Source organism: Mustela putorius, unplaced genomic scaffold (assembly GCF_011764305.1).
Source record: "Mustela putorius furo isolate JIRA1106 unplaced genomic scaffold, ASM1176430v1.1 tig00000785_pilon_pilon_pilon, whole genome shotgun sequence".
NCBI classification, from domain to species: domain Eukaryota; kingdom Metazoa; phylum Chordata; class Mammalia; order Carnivora; family Mustelidae; genus Mustela; species Mustela putorius.
In genome coordinates this window covers 2,238,239-2,260,683 of record NW_025421480.1, presented here as the reverse complement: position 1 = coordinate 2,260,683, position 22,445 = coordinate 2,238,239, and the positions used below count along the sequence as shown (strand labels likewise).

Here is a 22,445-nt window from a genome sequence, read left to right as displayed (position 1 = left end):
TTCTCTCAGCTGGAGGCTGACGGAAGGGGCGTGGAGAGTGAAGAGAAAACGAAAATAAGTGGGCTTATGTGTAAAGTCACTTCTACCTTTATTTGTGTAGAGCTTAAATGTGTGAATCCTGGATGCTGTGCTCTGTTATTGGCTAAGATTACAGAATTGTCACTTCACCCTGACTCCGGCTTCTCCTCAGCCCTCAGGGAGGCGTGGACCGGCTAACTGCAAGGGAGAGTGTGAGGTGTCACGTAATCATAATCACGTAATACATAATCAGATTGTGTCATGATACATAATCATAATGCCAGGCATTCAGAGAGGCTGACATAGTTGGGAACTCTTTCCTGGAGGAGGTGGCCTTTGAGCTTGGTCTCACTTGGAGGTGAGACTGGGATTGAGGTAAAAGGTGGTTTTCGGGCAAGGTGGCAAAGGCCTTTAGGAACCAGGTAAGTAATATGAACAAGAGAAGCCGGCACACATCGTGCGGCGAATGGCAGCTGAGCGTGGGACGGAGCGCGCCCTGGCCAGCGAGGGCAGCCACCCTCCAGCTGAGGGTTTCTGGCCAGAATGTAGGCCTGGCTGCAGATCCGTAGAATTCTGAGTAATCTCCGAAATGAAATCTCAGTAGCTTTAAATGGGATTTTTCTTGTGGAATCTGACTTGTAAATTCTGTCAAATTTAAATCCTGACAGAAACCACGCTCGGATGCAGCCTCTGGCCACTGTTGTGCTACATCTGTTCTTTGGGTCGCATGGGGCTTTAGAGTTATGGGGACTGGAGGAAAAGTTGGAACGGGAGGTTCGAGTGACAAGAATTTGGGGTTCATACTGCAGGTCATCGGGAGGAACCCAGCTTACGTAGGAGGGAGGAGATGATTAGATCATGGGTTAGTTCGCAACTGCTGTGTGTCTCGTTTTTCACCTGTAAAGTGGGAATGGAAGTATTACCTCTAGAACCGTGGTAATTGAGATCTAGGCAGAACGCTCCAGGAGCACTGACACTACATAGGGTCCCGTCACACCGCAGTCCCGTCACACCGCAGTCACGTCAGCGGTTCCTGTTACCAAGTTGACCTGTAGGAGGACTTGAAGAGGATAAAGTACAAAAAGCATGAGGCACCTCCCAGAGCAGCTGGTATCTCCTGAAGTCAGTCACTGGGGGCAGGTCCCTGAGCCATCTCACTAGAGATTAGCTTCAAGTCAGGAATTTCATCCAAGTCATCGTCTTCCGAAAGTTCTGCTTTCTTCTCTGAACATCGATTTCTCAGTCTTGTCTTCAGCAGGGTTGTGAACTAGTGTCTTCAGTTCTCTCACCTCACATCACTCTCTTTCCGATTTGAATTTGGACTGATGAGTATAGTATTTCATCAGGATGGGTCATTTTCCCTAAGGCACGTTAGAGTTTTTTCGCAGCCCCTTAAGACACTGGCTCATGGGGAGAGACGGGTCTTGGACAGTGATGAGCTCGGGGCATCCATCTACTGCCTGTGTTGGGTGTGGCCTTTTCATGCCTTGAGAGGGCCCAGAACTGGCTCCTAGTTACTGTGTGGCTCACATTAGGAATAGGGCAGGTGTTAATGGTTGACGGTAGTAAAGAATTGTATAAAATTGTGCTTTATTTCTTTATATCCTAGTACATTTGCCTTATTTGAATGCGTTTCTGATGATCAACTTCATGGAACTCACGTAGCAGCCACGTCCATGTTGATGAGCAGAAAGTTTTCCAAATTTGAACCAAAGTTTGATGAGTAGAAAGTTCTCCAAATTTGAACCATTTTCAAGAGTAGTTTCAGTGGGATGAATTAATGGGCCTGCGCTGTCATTTTCAGCTCTTCTCTGTCACGCTGTATATAGTATGTGGAGCCCCCCAAGGCCTGATACTGTTTCGTTTGGCGGTTCTGGTTCAGTGTGGAGGTGACAGGGGGATGGGGAGTTGAGGGTTGGTTGTGAGGGTGTAGGGTCGGACAGCCAACTCGGTCCAGGTAGAAATGTGGCGAGAAGGATATTCCCACAAGGGTGAACAAACAGCACGTTCAAAGTGTTCAGGGTCCTGATTTCATCCTGGCAGGGGACAGCAACACAGAATAGACGGGCCGTAGGGAGAGGGCTTGAGGTCTGAAAGTGCTGAGTACTTTGAATTAGCGTGTAGTCCATGCAAATTAAGGGTTTCTGGAAAGGGATATAAGATTCCTACCGAACACAGGTTTATGCATACATACATAAATAAAATTCTGGCCACAGTCTTGAGGCTGAACTACAAGGCTGAGCTTGGGGACCTCTGTGGCAGTGGTGCAGAGTCTGGATGAAGCGTGGTGACGATGGTGGGTGTGGACATGAGGGCCCTGATGCCAGAAATTCTTCGAGATCTTGGGAGACTCGTGTTGGGTAATGGAAGGGACTAGAGGAGGAGTGGGGCCTCTTGCTTAAGCAAATTTCTGTTTTATTCACTATTCCATGAAAAAGAAGTGAGGACAGATTTGGGGGTGATGAAGATAAAATAAGAATGGGACACATTAAGTTTGAGGTGCCTGAAATGGGACACTCAGGCTAAGGTGTTGCACATGTATCTGGAAGACATTGGCTCCACATTCTGGGCATATTCTAGAAGGGTATTGAGGTCTAAACAATCTAGTGCTTTTGTACTTGGAATTCTTTGTACAGAATTGGTTGCCCCATAACCAGGCTAGAGAGGAATTAGAGATGGGCCACAGAAGGAGAATTAAAAAATCAAAATGATAACCAACGGGAAAGAATGCCCTATGAAAACAGATTAGAGAATTGGACAGCACGGCCTGGAAGGAAGGCTCAACAGAGATACAGTCATCACCTCTAACACTGACAAGGGTCAAGGGGAATGTTGATTTGTTCACCGAATCATGAGCAGGAGAGGACACCCTTTGGAATTCGAGCAGGGGGAGTTTCAGACAAATGAAAGTATAATTTTGTGCACTTTCTGTGTGTAGCTCCAAGAAGTTCCCCAGACCAAGGACATAAATGGATTCCAAAATGATTTTGGGGAAAAAATACAAATAAGCCGTAAATATTTTATAAGAAAAGTAGTCCCAAGTAGTCCCCAAAGTAGTCAAGAAGTCCCAAGCCCACACGCGGTGCTCCCCGAGGGGTGATGAGGCTCACTTAGGCGCACCGCTTGGGGTTGCTGCTGGCACAGGGACACAGGCCTGGATGACGATGGGCATGACCTGGCGTGACAGTCATTGGGAAAGCTACTCATCACTAAAGCACAGTGATGCAGCCAGTCCCCTAAATTCAAGCTACTTTGGAAGAGTGCAAGCAGAACAGTAGTGACTTAGATTTTTGGAGGATATTATGGTGCGTGTGGGAAGGGAAAGGGGAAAGGAAAGGAGCAGGTATTGCAGTAGCCTTGGAGTTAAGATCCCAAACCCAATGCCTGCTTGCATGGGAAACTGTTAGCCCTCCCTTCTCTGCACCCCTTCTCCCAGCTCTGCTTCCTCTCAACCTTGTGGTCGATAGGTAAGGCTATATGGAGAGTGGTGCTGGCAAGTGAGAGCAGAGACGGGGGAGTTGAGGAGGTAGCTTAGCCTGTCCCTCTGAAACGGCACCACTGTGGCTGGGACAGAAGGGATCAGGGAGAGGCAGAGCTATAGGGCAGCGACGGTGCCTTGTTTTGAGGCCACGCTGTGGCGTACAGAGAGGACCGGCAGGTAGCTGGAAGGCTGCGGGGATCCGAGGAGAGCAGCACGTTGTTCTGTGCGGTGACCAACTTGGTGTCCGGGTCACGCCTCTGTGCCGTGGCAGGGCTGGAAACTTCTGAGGGAGCCTGTGGGCAGCTGGCTTCGACTGTGGATTTAAGAATCCATGCTGGGCGCTTTCAAGGAGGCATGGAGCCATTCTACATCTAAGCTAAAGGCTCAAGATCAAGGCAAAGAAGAGCCAGCAGAGGGCATCAGTCACACAATTTTACACTATTTCAAAGGCCCTGGCGGCGGGGAAATCGGAGTGGGACACAGTGCCATCCTGTGGAACTTACTGTTTCTCCTTTTTGTAATGAAATTTAAGTGTCTTGGAATTCTTGATGAATTGTGGTTTGAGAAATAACTGCGTCGTCTGAGGTCTCCCCAAAATCAGGAAGTAAATAGCATGCTGGGATTTGATAAATGACAACGGCTACACTTTCAAGCGCCCAGTGTGTATCAGGCACTGTGTTAGGCACTTGATATGCGTTATTTTATTTACTTTTCGTAACAGTCTTGTAAGACAGGTATTTTCATTTTACAGTTGAGGGGACTGAGACTTGCAGTGATCCAGGAACGTGCCCAAGGCTGTATTGCCCGTTTGGGCTGATACTTTGCTTTTCTGACAGCTGAATGGCATCCAGGGCCAAAGGCTGACTGGTAGGCAGTTGCTTTTAATCCTTTCTCCGATCCCTTATCCCCTTTCTCCCTTATTCCTACCCCCAACATTAGCAGAATATTTCTTATCCACCCGTGTTGATCGCTACTCACTTTCTGCCATTCACATTTTATGATGTTTGGCCTCAGGAATATATTCATTCAGCAGATACTCACTGGGCACTAACTCTGTGACAGAATACTGTTCTATGTGCTTGAGATCGATCTAGGAGCAAAGTGGAGCATCAGCGGTGTTAAACAAGGGGTCATGGTGGTCTCAGAAGTAACATTTGACCGAGGACTTGAAGATGAGTGGATCATTCAGATTCCCGGGGGCGAATATTCCAGGCAGAGGGAAGAGCTGCTGTACGCGTGCTGGCAGAAGACCCCAGGCTGCCTGCAAGTTGGGGGAAGAGCAGGGAGGGGCTGACGTGGGTGACCAAGGGGACACAAGATGCGGCCAAGGAGGTAATGTGGGGTTCTAGATCACATACGACACTGCGGGCTAGTGAAAGGACTCTGGCTTTTACTCGGAGGTGGGAGCCATTGGAGGGGCTTGGAGAAAAAGAGGGACATGATTTGACATACATTTTGGAAGGCACGTTCTCATTTTGCCGTGGGCAAGACCAGAGCAGAAAGCAGCGTTAGGAAGCACTTGGCGTCGCCCAGGCAGGGATGCTGGTGCTCAGAACAGTGCTAGCAGAAGTGGCGAAACGAGCCCCATTCTGATACCACCTGAAAGTTGAGTTAAGGGCTTTTTGACTTATTAGATGTGGGGTATGAAAACGAGAAGAAGCATAAAGGACTCTTAAGAGTTTTGGCCTGAGAAATTGAAAGAGAAAGATGTGATCAGTTGGGCTGGGAGCCAAGGCGACACGGGTGGAAACTTGGGGAAGAAAATCGGTTGGAGGCATGTAGGGTATGAACTGTAGATATGAGGGCTGAAATGTTGAGTAGAGAGTTCGACGAGTTTGGATTTTCGGCAGCGTATGGGGTGGAAATACACACTTGGGAACTGTTGGTCTATAAATGCTGGCAGACTGGATGGGGCACTAAGGAGGTTGACAGGAACGGAGAGGAGGCCCGACAACTCCGGATTAAAAGTTCAGAGAAGAACAAGCAAATCGATCTGGAAGTTGGAGTCCTGAAAACTGAGTACAGATGACTTGAGAGGAGATCAGCTGTGACCAGCCAGAAATCCGGGATGGGAGAGGTGACACCACACTTGTATGCTGAGGGCCGTGGGACAGTGGACAGCAGTCGTCGATGGAGGCCAGTGGGAAGACTCTTGGGCATGTAAGAGGAGGGGGGCCCAGTGCACGAGTGGAGGGCCTGGCTTCGGCCGGAGGACAGGGCCGTTACCTGTGGTAACTCGCACACGTGGAAGGTAGATACGTAGATGCACATGCCAGTGCGCGGGTAGGTTAAGTGGGTAGGTGAGGTGATGGGGATTCGGGGAAGTTCCTTTCTGATAGCTTCAGTTTTCCTGGGGAGCAGGAGGCAGAGAATCAGCTGAGTGATGAGACGGGTCGAGGTTCCGGGGGCCTGAGGCGCGAGAGGGCAGGAGATAGGGCCCTGGGGCAGTGAATGAACAGGCGATGGTTCGTGGAACTGCTGAGCAGAATTAAAGGCTCACTCGAACATGGTAGTCATGACTTGAAAGCAGAGCGTGTGTGTGTGTGTGTGTGTGCGCGCACGCGCGTGCGTTCCAGACCATGTACGCGTACACGGTTGCGAAGCGGAGGAGATGCAGAGTTGACTATCCTCAGGGTGGTGCGGAGGTACGGGAGACGAGTGTGTACGCGGGCATCATTGTCGGGACGGACCCCGGCATTTTAGGCGGGTTTGGAGTGAACCGTGACGGGCTGCAGGGCAGGGAGCCGACCGCGGGTGGGCGGTGCCCGCGGTTAGAGGAGTGGAAGGGGAGAGCAGCGGGCAGGGACAGGACTGTCACTTTGGAGTGAGTAGCTGAGGCACAGTGAGGCCAACAGCGGAGAAATGAAGTCCAAGAAAATAAGTGGGATGGGTGGGCTGGGGTGTTGGAAGGATAATTCATATCTTTGTGAAATCCCCAAGAACTAAGACAGGAATAGTCCTGGGCACAATGACAGGGAAGCAGGAGGTAAAATCATCAAGGAATGGGGGACCATGAACTAAGGATTGGTGGCTCGAAGGGACAGATAGGGACAGATGTGCTGTGGTCTGAGGCCATGAGGTCCAAAGCTAAGGGATTCAGGGCGGATGGAGGAAGAATGGTCTGAACGCAGAAGCAGCAGGGGAACGCCAGCCCCTCAGCGCACACTGCCCCCGGCTGACGCCTGCAGGGGCAGCAGAGCCCCGAGAGGGATTCGGGTTAGGGTTAGAGCGGAAATGTGAAGGTCAGACCGGACGGCAGGCGGAAGGTACTGGGGGGTTCTGGTGATCGTGGGACCGAGATTACAGAGGCCAGGGGGATGGGGGGCGGCGGGAGAGCAGCCCAGGATGGGCCCGTCCAGAGCCGCGGGGAGTGCGGAGCGAGCGCCGGCGTGCAGGGGCCTCGCAGCCTAGGGGAACTTGGAAGACGGACATAGGCTGGGGACAAGGGCTCATCACCAAGTCCCAGCGGGATGGAGGCCGCCGGCGGGGAGAGAATGCAAGTGTCGGTGGGCGGGGGACGTGCGGTCTGAGCGTGCAGGCTTTGTCCTCCCGAACGTGCTGCTGTTGCTTGCTAGTGGGTTTAATGTACTAATTCTATGGTACTAATCCTTGGAGTAATGCACTTTGTAGCAAGAGCCTTTCGGGGACAATGACACGAACTTCCTGAGAACTGCACCGTCTTCCATCGCTGGGGCCGTGCCACTTGTAGTCTTCTAGAAAGTTTGATTCTGGGTAAAGGGACCGAAGCTATGATGACAGCCAGAGTTTGGCCAAGGTCCTGTGGACAGTCGCTTCCGAGGAAGCGCTCTCCCCTGAGCAGGGGACGGCTCTGGACAGCTGGGGAGACCCGCTGGGGTGAGCGAGCTTAGACCACACTAATGCTCTGGGCTGCTTTCTTTATTCTTTCTCAGCTCACAGGTATGATGAGTGTGTGTCTGTTTTCTAGGGAAACAATAGCAACCACTAACCCAGCCCAAACAGCTCATTCTCTTCCCAGATGTGAGTTACTGTGAGTAACGGGGGATCCCTGAGATGAGGGGGTCAGGAAGCTTCTGCTTCCCAGCTGCCCAGCATTTGCTCAGCGCTGGGGGCCTGGCAACACTGGAGGGTTGGCACCGCCTCACACCCCTTGGGTAACGCAGGGGCCCGAGGGCCAGAGGAAGGGGCTTAGAAAGGCGAATGGCCTTTTCTGCCACCATCTGGCACCAATTGGCACCCGGGTGCAGACGACACTCTGGATCAGCTGGAGGTCTTGTGCCCCGCACAGGCTAGCCCTGCAGTGCCTTGACCATGTGCTGCTGGGACAATGGGACAGATTGATTCTGCCGATGCAGAGGTGGAGGGAAGCGGCGGTCCCCCCGGGCGCCGGTAAGAAGCTGGCTCTCGGCTGCCCCTGCTTTCCCAAGGCCGGCTGGCTCCCTGCTGCCCGCTCCGGGCCGGCCCTGTGGCCTTGTGCGGAGCCCAAGCAACACTTGGACGCTGCTCAGTGAGAACGCTGTGGGCCTCCCGCTCTTTTAAAATTGCAAAATAAACAGATGCTCAGGCCCTGGGCAGCTTTTGTGTGTGCAAGCTGCGTTTCTGTCTTAAAACAAAAACAAAAACAAAAACGAGAACGGCGACAGGCAGAAGGAGCTGTCTCCTTGGCTCCGACTTGCTCTCTGCCGCCTTCTGAGCTGCTCCCTCGGAGACGAGAAGTGGGAGCAAAAGCTCCAGCCCAGCAGAGCCGCGAACGCTGGGCTTTCCAGAGCGTGAGATGAAGCTTCAGAGACATACTTTGCCGGCAGCTGTTCTGAGAGCCAGAGCCCGCGTCCGCGTCGCCTCCCTTCCCGTCCTGAGACTCCTTCGGTCTCCCTGACACCCGGCGAGTCTGCCGAGGCTTGGTTTCCTCTGCCTGTCCGTGGCCCCCGTGCAGGAGGTCCGCTGAAGATGTGACCTGGGCCTGAAAATCAGGACCTGATAGAAAATACTGTGAGACTCGATTTGGGTAAAAGCCATACGGGAGTCACAGATGAGTGTCGGGGCGTCCCACAGCCTTCGGTCTGATCAGATTCAAGAGGAACAGAAGAAAACAAACAACGGCGTGTGTTGTGGTGGTGGAGGCGGCCGGGCCGTCCTGTCCACAGGGACACAGAGTAGTGCAGGGGCACAAGCTCCGTCTGATTTATGCAGACAGACTCTGTAGCGTTAGGAAGGGCTGCGGAAATTATTTTTCTTTTTCAGCAGTCTTCCTTTAGGCGAGGTTCGTGTTTTTGTTTTTGTTTTGTTTTTAAGATTCTGTTTATTTGTTAGAGGGAGGGAGAGAGCGCATGAGAGGGGAGAAGGTCAGAGGGAGCTGCAGACTCCTCTTGGAGCTGGGAGCCCGATGCGCAACTCGATCCTGTGACTCCACGATCATGACCGGACCCGAAGGCAGTGGCCTAACCAACTGAGCCACTCAGGTGCCCGCATTGACGGTTTTAAAAAAAACCCCAGAAGCGTCTGGGTGGCTCAGTCGTTAAGCATCTGCTGTCAGCTCAGGTCTGAGCCCTGCATCGGGCTCCCTGATCCGCAGGAAGCCTGCTTCTCCCTTTCCCAGTTGTCCTGCTTGTGTTCCCTCTCTCGCTGTGTCTCTGTCAAATAAATAAAATCTTAAAAAAAAGTCATACTTAATGCTGAGCTATGAAACAGATACTATAATAATTTTCAAACTCTGGGATCCAGAGGATCGAAGGGTGTCCTGCGCCAAGCCGACCGGACATGTCCGTGACAGTAAAGGAATCCTAGGCCGTTTGTGGCAATTCCTGTCCGCGTGGATGCGGTCCCTGTTTGTTTACCAGCAAAGATCCCTAGGGGAAGGGTTGGAAGTTTTCTCTACTTTTTCCTACCTTTAGTTCTCTTTTCTGCATCTCTTGCTTGCCCTGGATTTCTCCAGCTGGAGACTGGGGACGTGCCCTCGCTGCTTCGCGGGGCGGAGTGCTGCAGAGCGCCGTCTGATTCAGCCGCCTTCTGTTCGAGCCAAGGCAAAGTTCACGGACCACTCCAGCTTCAATTCCACGGTCTTTTCCTCAACCAGTACTTTGTGACTTAGAGTCTGGTATTAGGCTATTCCATTAGAAATAATACATCTGGTTTCTGATTGGCTGAAATGAGCTCTGTCGTTCCTTTCATTGGCAGAGGTCAGAATCACGGTGTTCCGGAAGGTCAGCGTGCGTTGGGTCAGGTGGATAATTTGGGTTCTAGAACTTAAGTGTTTTCTTCAGCACTGAACTCAGTAACGGTTCTCTCTGGGGAAAGGACTCAAATTTTCTCTCGTCACAGCACCGTGCAGTAATTGCATGCTGCTGTTCTGGAAGCTGCTTCTGCCCTGGTCCTTCTCTGGGTGCTCCCAGACCACATAATAGGACACGGTGCTTGGTGCACAGATAATGGGATGAGAAGATGTAAGAACCGGCATGTTTGCCGAAGGCGTGGTGGTTCCTCACGATGATCCGGTCTGCTCAGCTCTGAAGAATGGGGCTCTTGTCCGGCCTCGCTAATACTGAGGGCAGAGGTGGGGGCAGGGGAGTTGGGGGGGAGTCCCTTATGAAATACAGAAACACGCCGGATGGGAAATAAATATGAACCAACCACAGCATAGTTTAGTGATGCGCCGGCAGCTTCTCCCTCAGCCCAACTCATCCTTCCTTCCTTGCCTCCTCAGTGTGAGGAGGGGCCGGCGCTTTTGTGGAGCCGCGAAAGGTTGCTAGGAATCATTTCATTCCTGTGCGGTTGGGGCTTTCTTTTCTCATTGTTCATCAGGTCAGTTTAAGCTTTAAACATCTCAACTGTGTGACACTGTATGAAAATAAGGTCATGTTTAAGACAAAGTGGAAAAGAACCGAACACCTAGAAAAGGAGTTGGTGAAAACCTTCCAGTGGACAACTTTTGTCTGGGGAGGTGGAGTGAAGTGATCCGGGAACCTTGTCTCCGCTGGGACGGCGATGCCATCAGACGGGGACACGTCCTGTCAGAGCGGGAGGTGAGGGAAGCACGCGTACCTCATGCTGTGCCTTACGTTGCATCAGCCCAGCTGCCCCAGGAATACGTGAGCCTCAGGGGATCCCCTGCGCTGGTGCCTTTGGGTTTTCTTCGTGACCAGAGGTTCTCAGAGCCACTGGACCTGAGATACAAGTAAAAATGGATGTCGTGTGCCGTGCGAACATTTTAGCCAGAGAAGGAAACTGGCTCGGCATTTTGGAGTGCAGGAGGTTGTGTGTGAGTGAGAGGCCTCCATTTCTTCACGGGAGGGTCTGCCCACCTCTGCCGCTTTGCCTTTCTTCGTGAGGACTTGCCTCGGCCTAGAGAGGAGGCCCACGGCACCCTCATTCCGGACAATTTCTTTCTTTCCTCTTTTGTAGTTAGTTCTGTCTTCATATGGTAAAGCGAGCCATGCGGAGAAGGGAGCTCACCCGATACGAGATCATTTTAAATTGTACTTTAGGTCATGTAAACCTTTGAGAGAGAATTCTGAACTAAATCTCAAATCTTTTTTTTTAAATCTGAGATTGCAGATTTGGCAGATGTACTCCCTTAATAAGAAACATCTTATTTGGGTAAGTGTTTGGGTTTCTTTCACTGGTAGCTTAAAATTTCAGTATCAGAGTTACCATTTGAGGATTAAGGTATTAAAAAAAATTCTCTGTTCCTCCAGACTCTCACAGATTGCATTCTTCCAGCGACTTACTGGCATGTCGAGGAACCTTTCTTCTCAAGGTGGTAACATTTCCTTGCACTAGTATTCTGAGTGATGTATTTTCCCCTGAATTTGCTGAATAAGAATGTGTGAGGTTTATGTGTTTCAAACCTCCCATCCAAGTACTAACCAGGCCCGGCCCTGCATAGCTTCAGAGATCAGACGAGATCGGGCGTGTTCAGGGTGGTATGGCCGTAGACCTATAATATCTCCCATGATCATAACATAATTTATCTCTTATAAGGAGTGTTTAAAAAGTAATAGAAACAGGAATAAATGTTTTGGTGCAATAACAGTTATTAATGAGATCCTTGGGGGCTGGCTGAAATTACTTCGTCTTCTGTGTCTCTTCTCGATATCCAGAATTTTTGCTTCATCTTTTCTCACTTTTTAAAAAAATTCCAGTATAATTAGCATACAACATTAGTTTGAGATGTACAATATAGTGATTCAACGTTTTTATACCTTTTTTTTAAAGATTTTATTTATTTGACAGAGATCACAAGTAGAGTGACAGGCAGAGATATAAGGGGAAGCAGGCTGCCCACTGAGCAGAGAGCCCAACGTGGGGCTCGATCCCAGGACCCCAAAACCATGACCTGAGCCAAAGGCAGAGGCTTGACCCACTGAGCCACCCAGGTGCCCCTCAACCTTTCCATACCTTACTCAGCGCTTGTCACAACAAGCGCACTCCTTCGTCCCCATCACCTAGTTCACCCATCCCCACAGCCACCTCCCCTCTGGTGACCATCAGTTTGTTCTTTGTAGTTAACAGTTAGTTGCTCAGTTTGTCTTTTTTTTCTTTGTCCATTTGTTTTGTTTCTTAAATTCCACATGAGTGAAATCATATGGTATTTGTCTTTCTCTGATGTCTTTCACTTGGCATAACCCTCTAGATCCTTTTGTGTTGCTGCAAATGGCAAGATCTCATTCTTTTTTATGGCTGAGTAGTATTCCACTGTGTATAAATATATACACCAAATATATACATTGACAGACGATGTGGACATCATCTGTGCGACTTGCATCGCACCTATAATTTAGCTACTGTAAGTAACACTTCAGTAAACGTGGGGTTCATTTATCTTTTCAAATTAGTGTTTTTGTGTTCTTTGGGTAAATACCCAGTAGGGAATTAGTGAATCATACAGTAGTTCTGTCTTTAACTTTTTGGGGCTCCTCCATACTGTTTTCCATGGCGGCCACAGCAGCTTCTATTCTCACCTATAGTGCTAGAAGTTTCTTTTTTCTCCATGTCCTCACCAATACATGCTTCTGTCTTTCCATACTTTGATTGGGCAGACATTTCAGTTGAAGATAATTATCTTTCACCAAATATCATCTTAACTTACCTTTTTTCAAGTTAAGCTCTTTGTAAGATCAAATTACATATTTTTCCACTTACCTGGTTTTAGCTGAAAACTATTTTAATTTGGGTCTTCTTTAGAAAAAGAAACAGAACATATTTTGTTTTTATATAGAATAAACTTTGTTTTTATTATAGATATGGATCAAAAATAAAAGCTTTTATGTACATATGACATGTAGTGCAAACGAAAGGCTTTGAAATGCCACGGATAGACATGTTGTTGGAAACAAAAGGAGATGAGTCATGGGTGTTAGGATGGCCGTCCTGGAACTGCAGGAGGGGGTCGCCTAGTGAAAACAAAACAAAACAAAATAACAGAAAAACACAGATGCAGAGGAAGAAAACAATGTTTAAATTATAAGACAAATCCAAATAAAAGCATGCAAAATGATTCTATGAGGGTCAAATTCAAATTAGACGAAAACATGCAGACATGCAGGGGAGCCGGGAGAGCCGCATGGCAAAGCAGGCATTTCCCAGGACTCTTCCTGGCGACAGGCGTGCGCTCGGTGGGAGCCACGCGAGCCCGCTCCAGAACCTTGTTTTGTACCCTGGGATGATAAATCCACGCAACCACATTCAGGAGACTCGGAAACAGCACCAGAGCCCAATACCTTTATGACCCTGAGTATTTGTTTCGGAGCCCTGATTTTGTGACATTCGGTTCCTCCCACAGATTCCAGGCAAAGTTAAATCTCCAGAGGGAGAGGGAGTGGAAAGAGAAGTCACGACAGGTAAAAAACAATTTTCAAGATGAGGGGCATTAGAAGGTGTCAGGAGAGCCAGTGAGCAGTGTGATGCCGTGAACAGTCACGCAGAAAATGTCAGGAGTTGAGCTGGAGCAAAGGATTTGCCAAGAAACTGCCCCACAGGACCCTCGCGACTGGATAGCTGTCCCGGCCTGGGGAAGCCTGGGGGTCTGTCTCCGCCGCCTGCAACCGCAGCTCGGGCTTATTCGGAACAGGGTGCAGGGTGCGGGTGATCCGGTTTTCTGGATCTTTCTCCATCCCCCTCGCCCAGTTTGGGTCGTGTCGGGCGGTGTTTGTGCAATAAGGGACCAGAGCCGTGTTTCATTCCGACCTCGGCCTCTCCCGACGGTCGGCCGCTGGGGGAGTCAGTGCCGCGTTGCCGTGCCCGGCCGTGTAAGCGGGAAAGCGACAGGCCAGGTGACACTTTCCCACTGGCGTCCAGCAGACGTCTGGACTTTAATTTCCTCTTTCCTACCCCATCGGTAATGAACTCAAGGCTCCAGCGAGCCACGGAACGGGGGAGGTGAGCTTCGTACCCTGCTCCCCGGGGGCTGCGTTCTGGTCATTGATGCGGGTGTGCGACAGGCCAGCCTGCTCGCTCCCCTCTTGCTCTGGGAACCCCCGTGAGCGGAGCCAGGACGTCTGCCAAGACCAAAAAAACTTCTTTTTCATCCTCCCGAGACGTTACTGGAGCCGGACTGACGGGACTGTTTCTGAGCAGCGGTGAAAGCCTTCCGTCCCCGCAAGGCCGAGACCAGACCGGGTTCTCTCTGGTGCGGTTCCAGCCGGCTGGGCCGTGGAGGCCTCTCAGCCACTCAGTGATGAAGCACTGGTTTCTGGTGACCTTTCAGCTGCGGCGCGCTAGAGACCCAGGTAATGGGTATCCCTGGTGTGTTCGTGAAGAAAGTGTAATTAAATTCCCGTCAGGCTCAATGAGATTGATTACCTGCCCGGCAAGCAGACGCAATTCTTGAGCTCCGAAGGGGCTTTAGAACACTTTCATGCCCTCAGCAGGGGGGGGAGGTGAGCCATTAACCCGGGCGCGAGTCTGCAGGGCTGAGGAGACCGTCCGCTAGCAGAGGCCACAGCACTTTCCCGTCTGAGCTCGTTTGGGTGCGCTCGTCCAGAAACAGGATCAGAAGCTCTGGCTTGGAATCGGTTTCAGCTGACGGCTAGAATGCTTGCCGCAAACCTCGGAGGGCCACGGACTCCCCCAGGCGGCTCCTCTCTTTTCCTCGTCACTCTCCTGCACCAACTTTCCTCTCATGGCCAACAAAGCACTGTCAAGGAATCACCACGCAGTGGCTCAGAGTTAGCGCTAGCGTGGGTTTCGGGGGTTTGGGTTTTCACTGTTTCTTTTCCAGAACTTTCTGTATAACTTACACAATGCCGAAGTGCCTAAAGGCAAGTGCTGGAAACTGGGCTTTCCCCATGAAGAGCTATAAACGCACCTTCTCACGCTGTGGCTACCTCTAACTTGGAACACTGAGCTGAAATGCTGAGTAGGTTTTGCACATACATAAAATTTGCTAACAAATTTTAAAGTTCAGAATGCTACTGTTCACCACGCAAGCAAATTCGCCTAATCAGGATTCTGATTTCAGGTTATACCTTCTCAAATTTTCTGAAAAATAGCTTCAAAGAATCACTGGGCCAGAACAGGAAGGGAGGGAGTCAGGAGAGGCTGTATCTAGAACACGGGCATTGTTCACACACAGAAGACTCAATTTTCACTAGAATGATTAGTTACCCACACTCTCAGATCTACCTCAATGCTTCAGTCTGTTCTTATGGTGAAATTCCTCTAGCAGCGCCCCTGGGAAGGCTCTATGACAATCTCACAAAACATTCTCTGCTTGTTTGCTTTGCCCAGCATTTAGGGAACTCAGTATCTCAGATCAGCGGGTGAGCCTGAAGGCTTGGGAAAATGAGACAGAAACGGCCATAAGGATAGGCGTTCCTTTCTGGTTTTGTTTGGTAATCTCTAAATTTTAAATCAGTCTGGATCCATTCCTTTACAGGAATATAACGGGGTAACGTAATTAATTTAAAGGAGCTTTTCTTAGAGAGAGAGAGAGAGGAAAGGTTGTATGGAAAATGATGGGCATCCTCCACAAGGCTTGCGTATATTACGGCTAATCTAGGTCTTTCCAAGGCCTGTATTGCGCATGTCTGCAGTCTGCTTTCATGTCTCTCCTCGGTGCTCTCGCTCACGGGGTCTAGTACACCACTGGGACATGGAGGGGTCGTCCAGGAACATTGTCCCAAGTTGGGAGCGCTGGTTGCTCTTCCATTTGATTTTACCCCTGGCGTGGAGATCGTGACAGTCTGTACTGGACTAATCCTGCTCAAAGCCTTTTCTCTCTAACCTGACGCCACCGAAGCCGCGTTCCCTCACACTAGACCTGTGAGGTGCTTTATGAACAAAGTATGGTGGTCAGATAAATCTGCGAAACATGTAGACACCGACCCTTCCTTAGAGAGTCACGGTGCAGTGTGATACCAGAGTTTCTGTAAAGTATTCCAGGAAAGAGACGTTTAATTTTTAGTCATCATTTCCCAAGTGTATTTCATCAAGAAACCCTGGGTGTGCGTATGTGCAAAACCGACTGAAATCTTGTGGAATAAACTTGGGGAAACTCTGGATGAAGGCTGTCATTTTAGCAGCCATCTCTTGCGTGTAGTCTCGTTATTAGGTGGCCACGGTGGGAAAGAGCACCAGCAAAGGGTCTGCATCGTGGCAATGCCAGGTGTGTGCTGAAGTATGAAGTGGTCGGGTCTGAGAACCATCTGACCCAAACTCCAGATAGATTTCTCAATCTGAAATTTAAAGATTCCAGCAGAAAAAAACAAGAAACTTGACAACTGAGAAGATATTTATACTGATGCCAGAATTATTTTAAAAATACAAATGGTAATTTGCCACATAGTTACCAAATAAATAGTTTGCCAAATGTTGGTTTGGGTAATTTCCATTAGAAACCATTCTGGATGAGAATCATGCAGGAGAACTCCTACATATGCACGCACCCCCCCCAACACAACACAAGTGTACAGCAGGATTCTCCTCCTCTTTTGGTAAAAAGCTTCCTTTGGATGCATTAATGGCTTCAGTCATGGAAGATGTTGTGATATGAAGAAGAAATTACAACAGGAAAACAGGAGTTAATACAACAGCCTTTGCAATTCATCTCTTCCCAGTGAATGTATCCTGAACAGAGGCAAAGTAAACCAGCCTTCTCTTCCCATTCGCTTCTTGGCTCCTGCTTGTGGATGGACGGCTCAATCTGGGACTACGTACATTGGTAAGGGACCTGTCATCAAAACTCTGTAATAGTGTCTTTCTCTGTGTTCTGGAAACTGAGGACAAGGATGTGTATAGCTACTGTGTAGCACTCTACTCTTCCATTTTCTTACTATTGGGGAAACGAAAGGGGTAACTTCTCCCTTTGATGCCCAATGAGTGTATGAAGGCCAACAGTTGAGTCAAGAGCTCGACTGCTTTAAGAAATGCCTTCTGTGGACCTGACATGGGGGCAGAGTGTCCTTACTCCCTCTGCTTCCCAGGGTTTTTCATGAACACTTCCTCTTCGGTGGCAAAACAAGACGGGGCCTCTTGTCAGTTGTCACACTGTACCCTCCAACTGGCTAAGGCTTGTGCCCTTTTGAAACCTAGTCCAACACGGAGTTTGAATCAGAAATGAAATCTCTCCTCTCTCCTGTCTTTGATTTGTCCAATTTGTTCCCTTTAAAAATGTTATCCTCGGGCGCCTGGGTGGCTCAGTGGGTTAACGCCTCTGCCTTCGGCTCGGGTCGTGATTCCAGGGTCCTGGGATCGAGCCCCACATCAGGCTCTCTCCTCAGCAGGGAGCCTGTTTCTTCCTCTCTCTCTGCCTGTGATCTCTGTCGAATGAATAAATAAAATCTTAAAAAAAAAAAATCTTGTTCTCCCTCAAATTAATGACAGTAATGCCAAATGCTATTATTCCCCGTTTTGGTAATTCTGGGCCAATTTTATAAGAATTCAGAAGTCTCAGATCTTACTGATATGCGCAGGTATGACCCAAATATATTATACAAGAACGAAAAAGTGGGGGAGTCCTTCAAATGTTACCATTTATTTCAGGTTCAGAAATACAGCTTCACATTTTCACAATAGGTACATGTGACCTTCAAGAATGGTACAGGCTTAAGGAACTTTCTTCAAAAATTCCATTCACAGAGTCCATCCATATATCAGCATTAAGAAATCCTGAAAGTGCCAAGAAGACAGTGGAGAATATTCTGGCTCAAATTAATTAAAGAATCAACAGAGAAGGTAAGACTTTGCTTCTACACATGGCTTCTTCATAAAAAAGCAAAAGGGGAATTTGATTCAGAAAAGTGAGAAAAAAGAAACAACACGGAGGCTGTGCACGGGAAATTAAACACAAGTCACGGTGAAATTTCTAGTTGAGAGGAATCTTTTTTTTTTTTTTTAAATCAAACTGGCAGCAGACAGTCCAAGAGGTCAACAGAGTAAATTTTTTGTCATATTTTTTGAAAACATTACACAATGAGCAAAGTTTAAGGAATTCAGAGGGTAAAAAATTAAGAAGAAATGAATGCCTTGAGCTGAGCCATGTGTGAAACCCCAGACCAGAGAGGTGAGAAGTCTCACCGGTATACCAGTATGAACAGATCTTAAGACAAACAGGAGACTCTTCCTTGAGTTTCCTCTCTCGCTCTCACACATACACACATTCTTACACATAAAATACACAACTAGCAATGCATATGCTACACATGCTTCAAAATACTCTGAAGGTTTCACAATACAGAGCACCACATGATTTTAAGCATACCAACTGGATGGGAGGACTTAAGATTATCTAGGAGACACATCGAAACTTCTAAGAAAGAAGTGAGTGATCTAGTGAACTAATCACGTATTTTTCTACAGTTGTCTAGCATTCTTCATGTTAAACTCTGAGCTCACAGCTAGCAGTCCTCTTGGTGAAGCAGATATAAAACTCAACCTGAGTCTTACATCTTCTCTCCTTTGACTGGATTCCACAGTACAGAGACCTCCTATTTAGGTCGTATTCTCAATGTTAAGGACATAACTGTCAATTTCAAGTACTTATCTTGTTTGCCAAGTGAGAAATGTTTACCTGAAACGAGGGATGAATGACCTACCACTGAGGTATTAAGTAACAACTTCTCTGCATGTTTAGCAAATTTACTCAGAAGAGCCCACTCTTTTTATTACATTTCAGTATCCCTCCACTTTATATTTTGACATTTACTGTGGAGGAAAAAAATGACTGTGTAGACCAATTTAAGCTTTTTAAGATTCAGCTCAGCAGTCCGGGAATCATTTATAATTCCAATCAGAGTTCTTAGAAATGGGTTTCCTGATCTTCTGCTATGTTTGGCAAAGGACATTTCTCCTTAGATAAGCAGTGCTATGGACCTAGGTACAAATGTCTGTGGATGTTGTGGATGTTGTCATGGTAATTCTGGGCATTGTGCCTATCCTGGAAGAAATTTTGGAGACCTCACGTATGTTATCATGGTTCTATGAACCTCTGTTACGTATTATTGCAGACTCTCCAGAGTGAGCTCTTGAATTAACACAGTTTAAAAAATATATTCATACCCCCCCACACAAAGCACATGTATACATAAATATTTACACCCACACGTAGCATATATACACAATGCACGCACAATCACACATGCTTGTGGCATTTTAACAAGGGTTTTTAAACCTACCTATCCAAAGGGGCACCAAAAACACATGTACTTACAGAAATGCATTTCCCATGTATATACTGTATACACAGACACATGCGTTGCAAATATGTTTGTACACAGGAAATGTCAACATTTATCACATACTGGTATTAGGTCCCATTTCATATTTGAGAATTATGGCTACAGTCTATACTAAAAAATCATAAAATTAATCTATATGACTACATTTAAATTCTAAGTTTAGAAGGCTTACAGTTCTATCACAGGAACTGGTTTCATCATCGTGTTTTGGAACAGAACGAGTTTGTTGCTGAACAAGTAGGCAATTGGCTAATAAACAGGCCCTACTGCTTTTCTGTGTTACAAAAGTCAGCTAAAAGCAACATTCAGAAGAGTAATCTTGGTAGATGACTTCTGGAAATGCAATATATCTGCTCTAAATTGATACTATTTCAAGAATCTGTCCACAGTTGAGTAAACAGTTATTCCAATTAGTCAATAAGCATGCAAGTGACAAGAAGTGACATACCTATCAAACAGGATACACAGTGAATTTTTCCAAATCCTAAAGATACCGTATGTTTTATTTAGCTAAACATCTGTCGTGTAGACAGCATCAGAGTGGTCGGTTAGGAGGAAGCTACTCAAAAGATGAGAGTTGGTATGGGAAACTCTTAGCTCCTGAAGCTACATTCCCACCTTAGGGCCTGGCGTGAACAACGCACTTCGCACACATCTTAGAGCTTCTGACTTCGTTCACCTGGACATCTCCTTTTAGCAGGATGCAAACCCTTTGCGAAATGGTGTTAAAACTAATCCTAGTACTGCGGCAAACAAAGTATTCTCCAACATGCTTCTGGAATTCCAGGGGAGGCTGGGTTCTGTTAGACATAACTGAGAAGAGGTAAGAGAACAAAAATGTGCCTACAAACAGAGACAAGCGGGGCAGTGGAACTGCAGGCTTATAATCCAAGAGCAAAAGCCAGAGATGACAAATGCTATTGTTTACGACTACAGAAGATCAGTGGAAAGAAAGTTGGAAAAACATCTCCAATTTTCTTTGACATGGTTTGTGCTGATCTAAGAACACACCAGTGGTTATCCACAATATTTTCCTTTGACAGAAGGAAATTTTTGAAATACAGCAAAATGCAAAACCACGTTTAGCACAGAGCCAAACCCTGAAGTCTATAATCCTCTAGCTGCCTGTTTTAGAGAATTCAAAGGAAGAAGCAAAGGGATTCCGAAAGAGGGAGCTTTATGAAAAGATCTCGCAGGTCATCTTGTTTTACTGTGGACATTTACGTAACACGCTTCCGTTTCGCTGCAGCACCATTTTTAAAAACACATTACGTACTTAGCACATCTGTTCCATTCACAAAGAGTTAAGAATTTTTTCAAATGAGGGGGAGAAAAAAGATAAGAGAAGATTCAGGCTGGTGACTTGGGATGGTGGTCTTTACAGAATCACTTGTAAATTAAAAGTGGAAAAGTTCTTTTTGTAAACTCGTAGTCTCTGATGGCTGCCTATTACAAGTGGGGTAGCTGTAGCCCCTTAGAATAACTTCGAAACAATGCCATTCCGCTTGGCAAGTTCTCTTTTTAATAATGGCTGAAGGTTTTTCCTTCATGCTTTATGGGTATCTGCTTTGGGCATAAAGTACACAGGAAATTAAAGCTGAGTGAACATACAAATCACGTTTTCTGCTTTCAAAGGGAGACATTTCAGTTGGTGAAACCTGATTTACTTCTGTGGAATATGAAATAGTGTCCTGGGACGCCGCCGTTCAGTGAGGACTTGCTGTCTGCGAACAGTCAGCAGACAGCACTCCACTCGGCTTCTGGCTGTTTCCTACATGCTGATCACCTGGTCCCATGCTGATCACCTGGTCCTACTTCGTCTACAGCTCAGCCTCGGGACTGAACTATTAACCCCCAGGCTAACCCGATTTTGTAAATTTTTGCAGTGTTAGCATTTGTGAGGTTGCTTTAGATCTCAGCATCTTAGTTCCATCTTTTGAAATGACCTGTGCAGAGACTCTGAGGTACAGCTGTAGAGCGTGAGCTCCTGCACCGGAAGCACGGCATCCCTCACAAAACGATTTTTAGTTTCATTCCAGGGTCCCCTTTAAAAACGGCCATCCCAGAGCAAGGCTCAAGATGTATTAAGCAAGCCTAGAATGGATGGAAAGTTCGTTAAACCGGCTTTAAAGGTAGGATGAATTCTTACACGAGGGAATTACAAATAGCTGGGAAAGAGAAAAACTTGCTCCAGCCACATAAATAAGTCCACTACAGTTCGTGTCACAGTGGAGATAGCCACGTCTACATCTCCATCGGTGTGGGATGTTAAATATTTCCCATGTCAGCCTTCACCGTAACCTACGGGGAGGTGAATATATGTGTGAATAAAGAAATTAGGTATTTCCAGACACTTTAGAGATGTGACATTTTGCTTCTTCCTTGAACTCTGAACCTAACTAGCCAAATCTTCTGACCGACTACCAGAAAATTAAGCTTTGATTCGCTGTTGAATATGCTTCGAGCATGAAGCAAAACACATCAGGATGAGGAGAAGCTCTCTAGAGCAAGCAATGCGTTAACTTTTCCTCTGCAAACTACCTGTGCTTCTGGAAAAGTCTATTCTTAAGGAATCCTAATTTAAAAAAAAAATCACTTCCTAGCAGTCCTATGAAATAAAGAGAAAGGAAAGCGGATCTAAATAGGTCATTAGAGTAGGAGGGAACATTCATGATAGACAACATAATTTCTATCAGCCAAAACAGAATGTGGGAAAGTAAATACATGTATGGCTTAGGTCTAAGCCCACCGTCTCAAAGCTCTCAAGAATTACACTTAATGGGCTACCTGGTGGGTAACCTAGGAACTTGTCCAAAGCAAATTTCAAATATATGCCAGGGTAGGCAAACGGTCTTTCAAAATATAGGGCTGTTAGACAGACCTACCCTTGGTCAGTACAACATCTAAAGCCTCGAAGGGTCAGCAGTTTTCCAGAGTCAAACTCCGAAGGTCTGAGACACCGTGAGCGGCGACGAGGAGTGATGAATGCGTTAGTTAAACGGGCTACTTGCCTACTGATGTCCGCGCATGCGACTACTCATGATTTACTGATCAAGTGTGTTGCCTTCACATAATTCATTAGTAATTAATTGCCAGGCCAGACACTTCGTTTAGTCTAACAGGGAGGATTCTAGTGGACGGATTATAGTGGGACGAGTTGGTGATGGGGGTGGTCTCCGGCTAGAAAGAGAGAAAGAGAAAGGTAAAGAAACAAGTCGAATATCCAGCAGAAGGTCGCCCCAGAGACCCGGAGCGCCAGCACACACATGCCCATGCGGGGACAGGCCAGCAGCGGC

The 22,445-nt window shown here is 47.6% G+C and overlaps 2 protein-coding genes across 6 annotated transcripts in view; both read right to left on the bottom strand.

Annotated features, from left to right (window-relative positions):
- CUNH1orf105 (chromosome unknown C1orf105 homolog) overlaps positions 1 to 9,894 on the bottom strand; it is a 46,113-nt gene extending 36,219 nt beyond the window's left edge. Inside the window, exon 1 of the mRNA XM_004756710.3 lies at positions 9,364 to 9,894. Coding sequence (XP_004756767.1) covers positions 9,364 to 9,384 — 21 coding nt within the window. The 5' untranslated portion in view covers positions 9,385 to 9,894. The remainder of the gene's footprint in view (positions 1 to 9,363) is intronic.
- A 2,800-nt stretch (positions 9,895 to 12,694) lies between these two features.
- The window catches only part of DNM3 (dynamin 3), a 546,523-nt gene continuing 536,772 nt past the window's right edge, over positions 12,695 to 22,445 (bottom strand). For 4 of the 5 annotated variants that reach the window (XM_045084619.1, XM_045084615.1, XM_045084616.1 and 1 more), the window contains one exon: positions 17,428 to 22,329. In XM_045084619.1, coding sequence (XP_044940554.1) covers positions 22,260 to 22,329 — 70 coding nt within the window. In that variant the 3' untranslated portion in view covers positions 17,428 to 22,259. Of the gene's footprint in view, positions 12,868 to 17,427; positions 22,330 to 22,445 lie in introns of those variants that run through there. The other variant, XM_045084617.1, reaches the window with a different exon arrangement.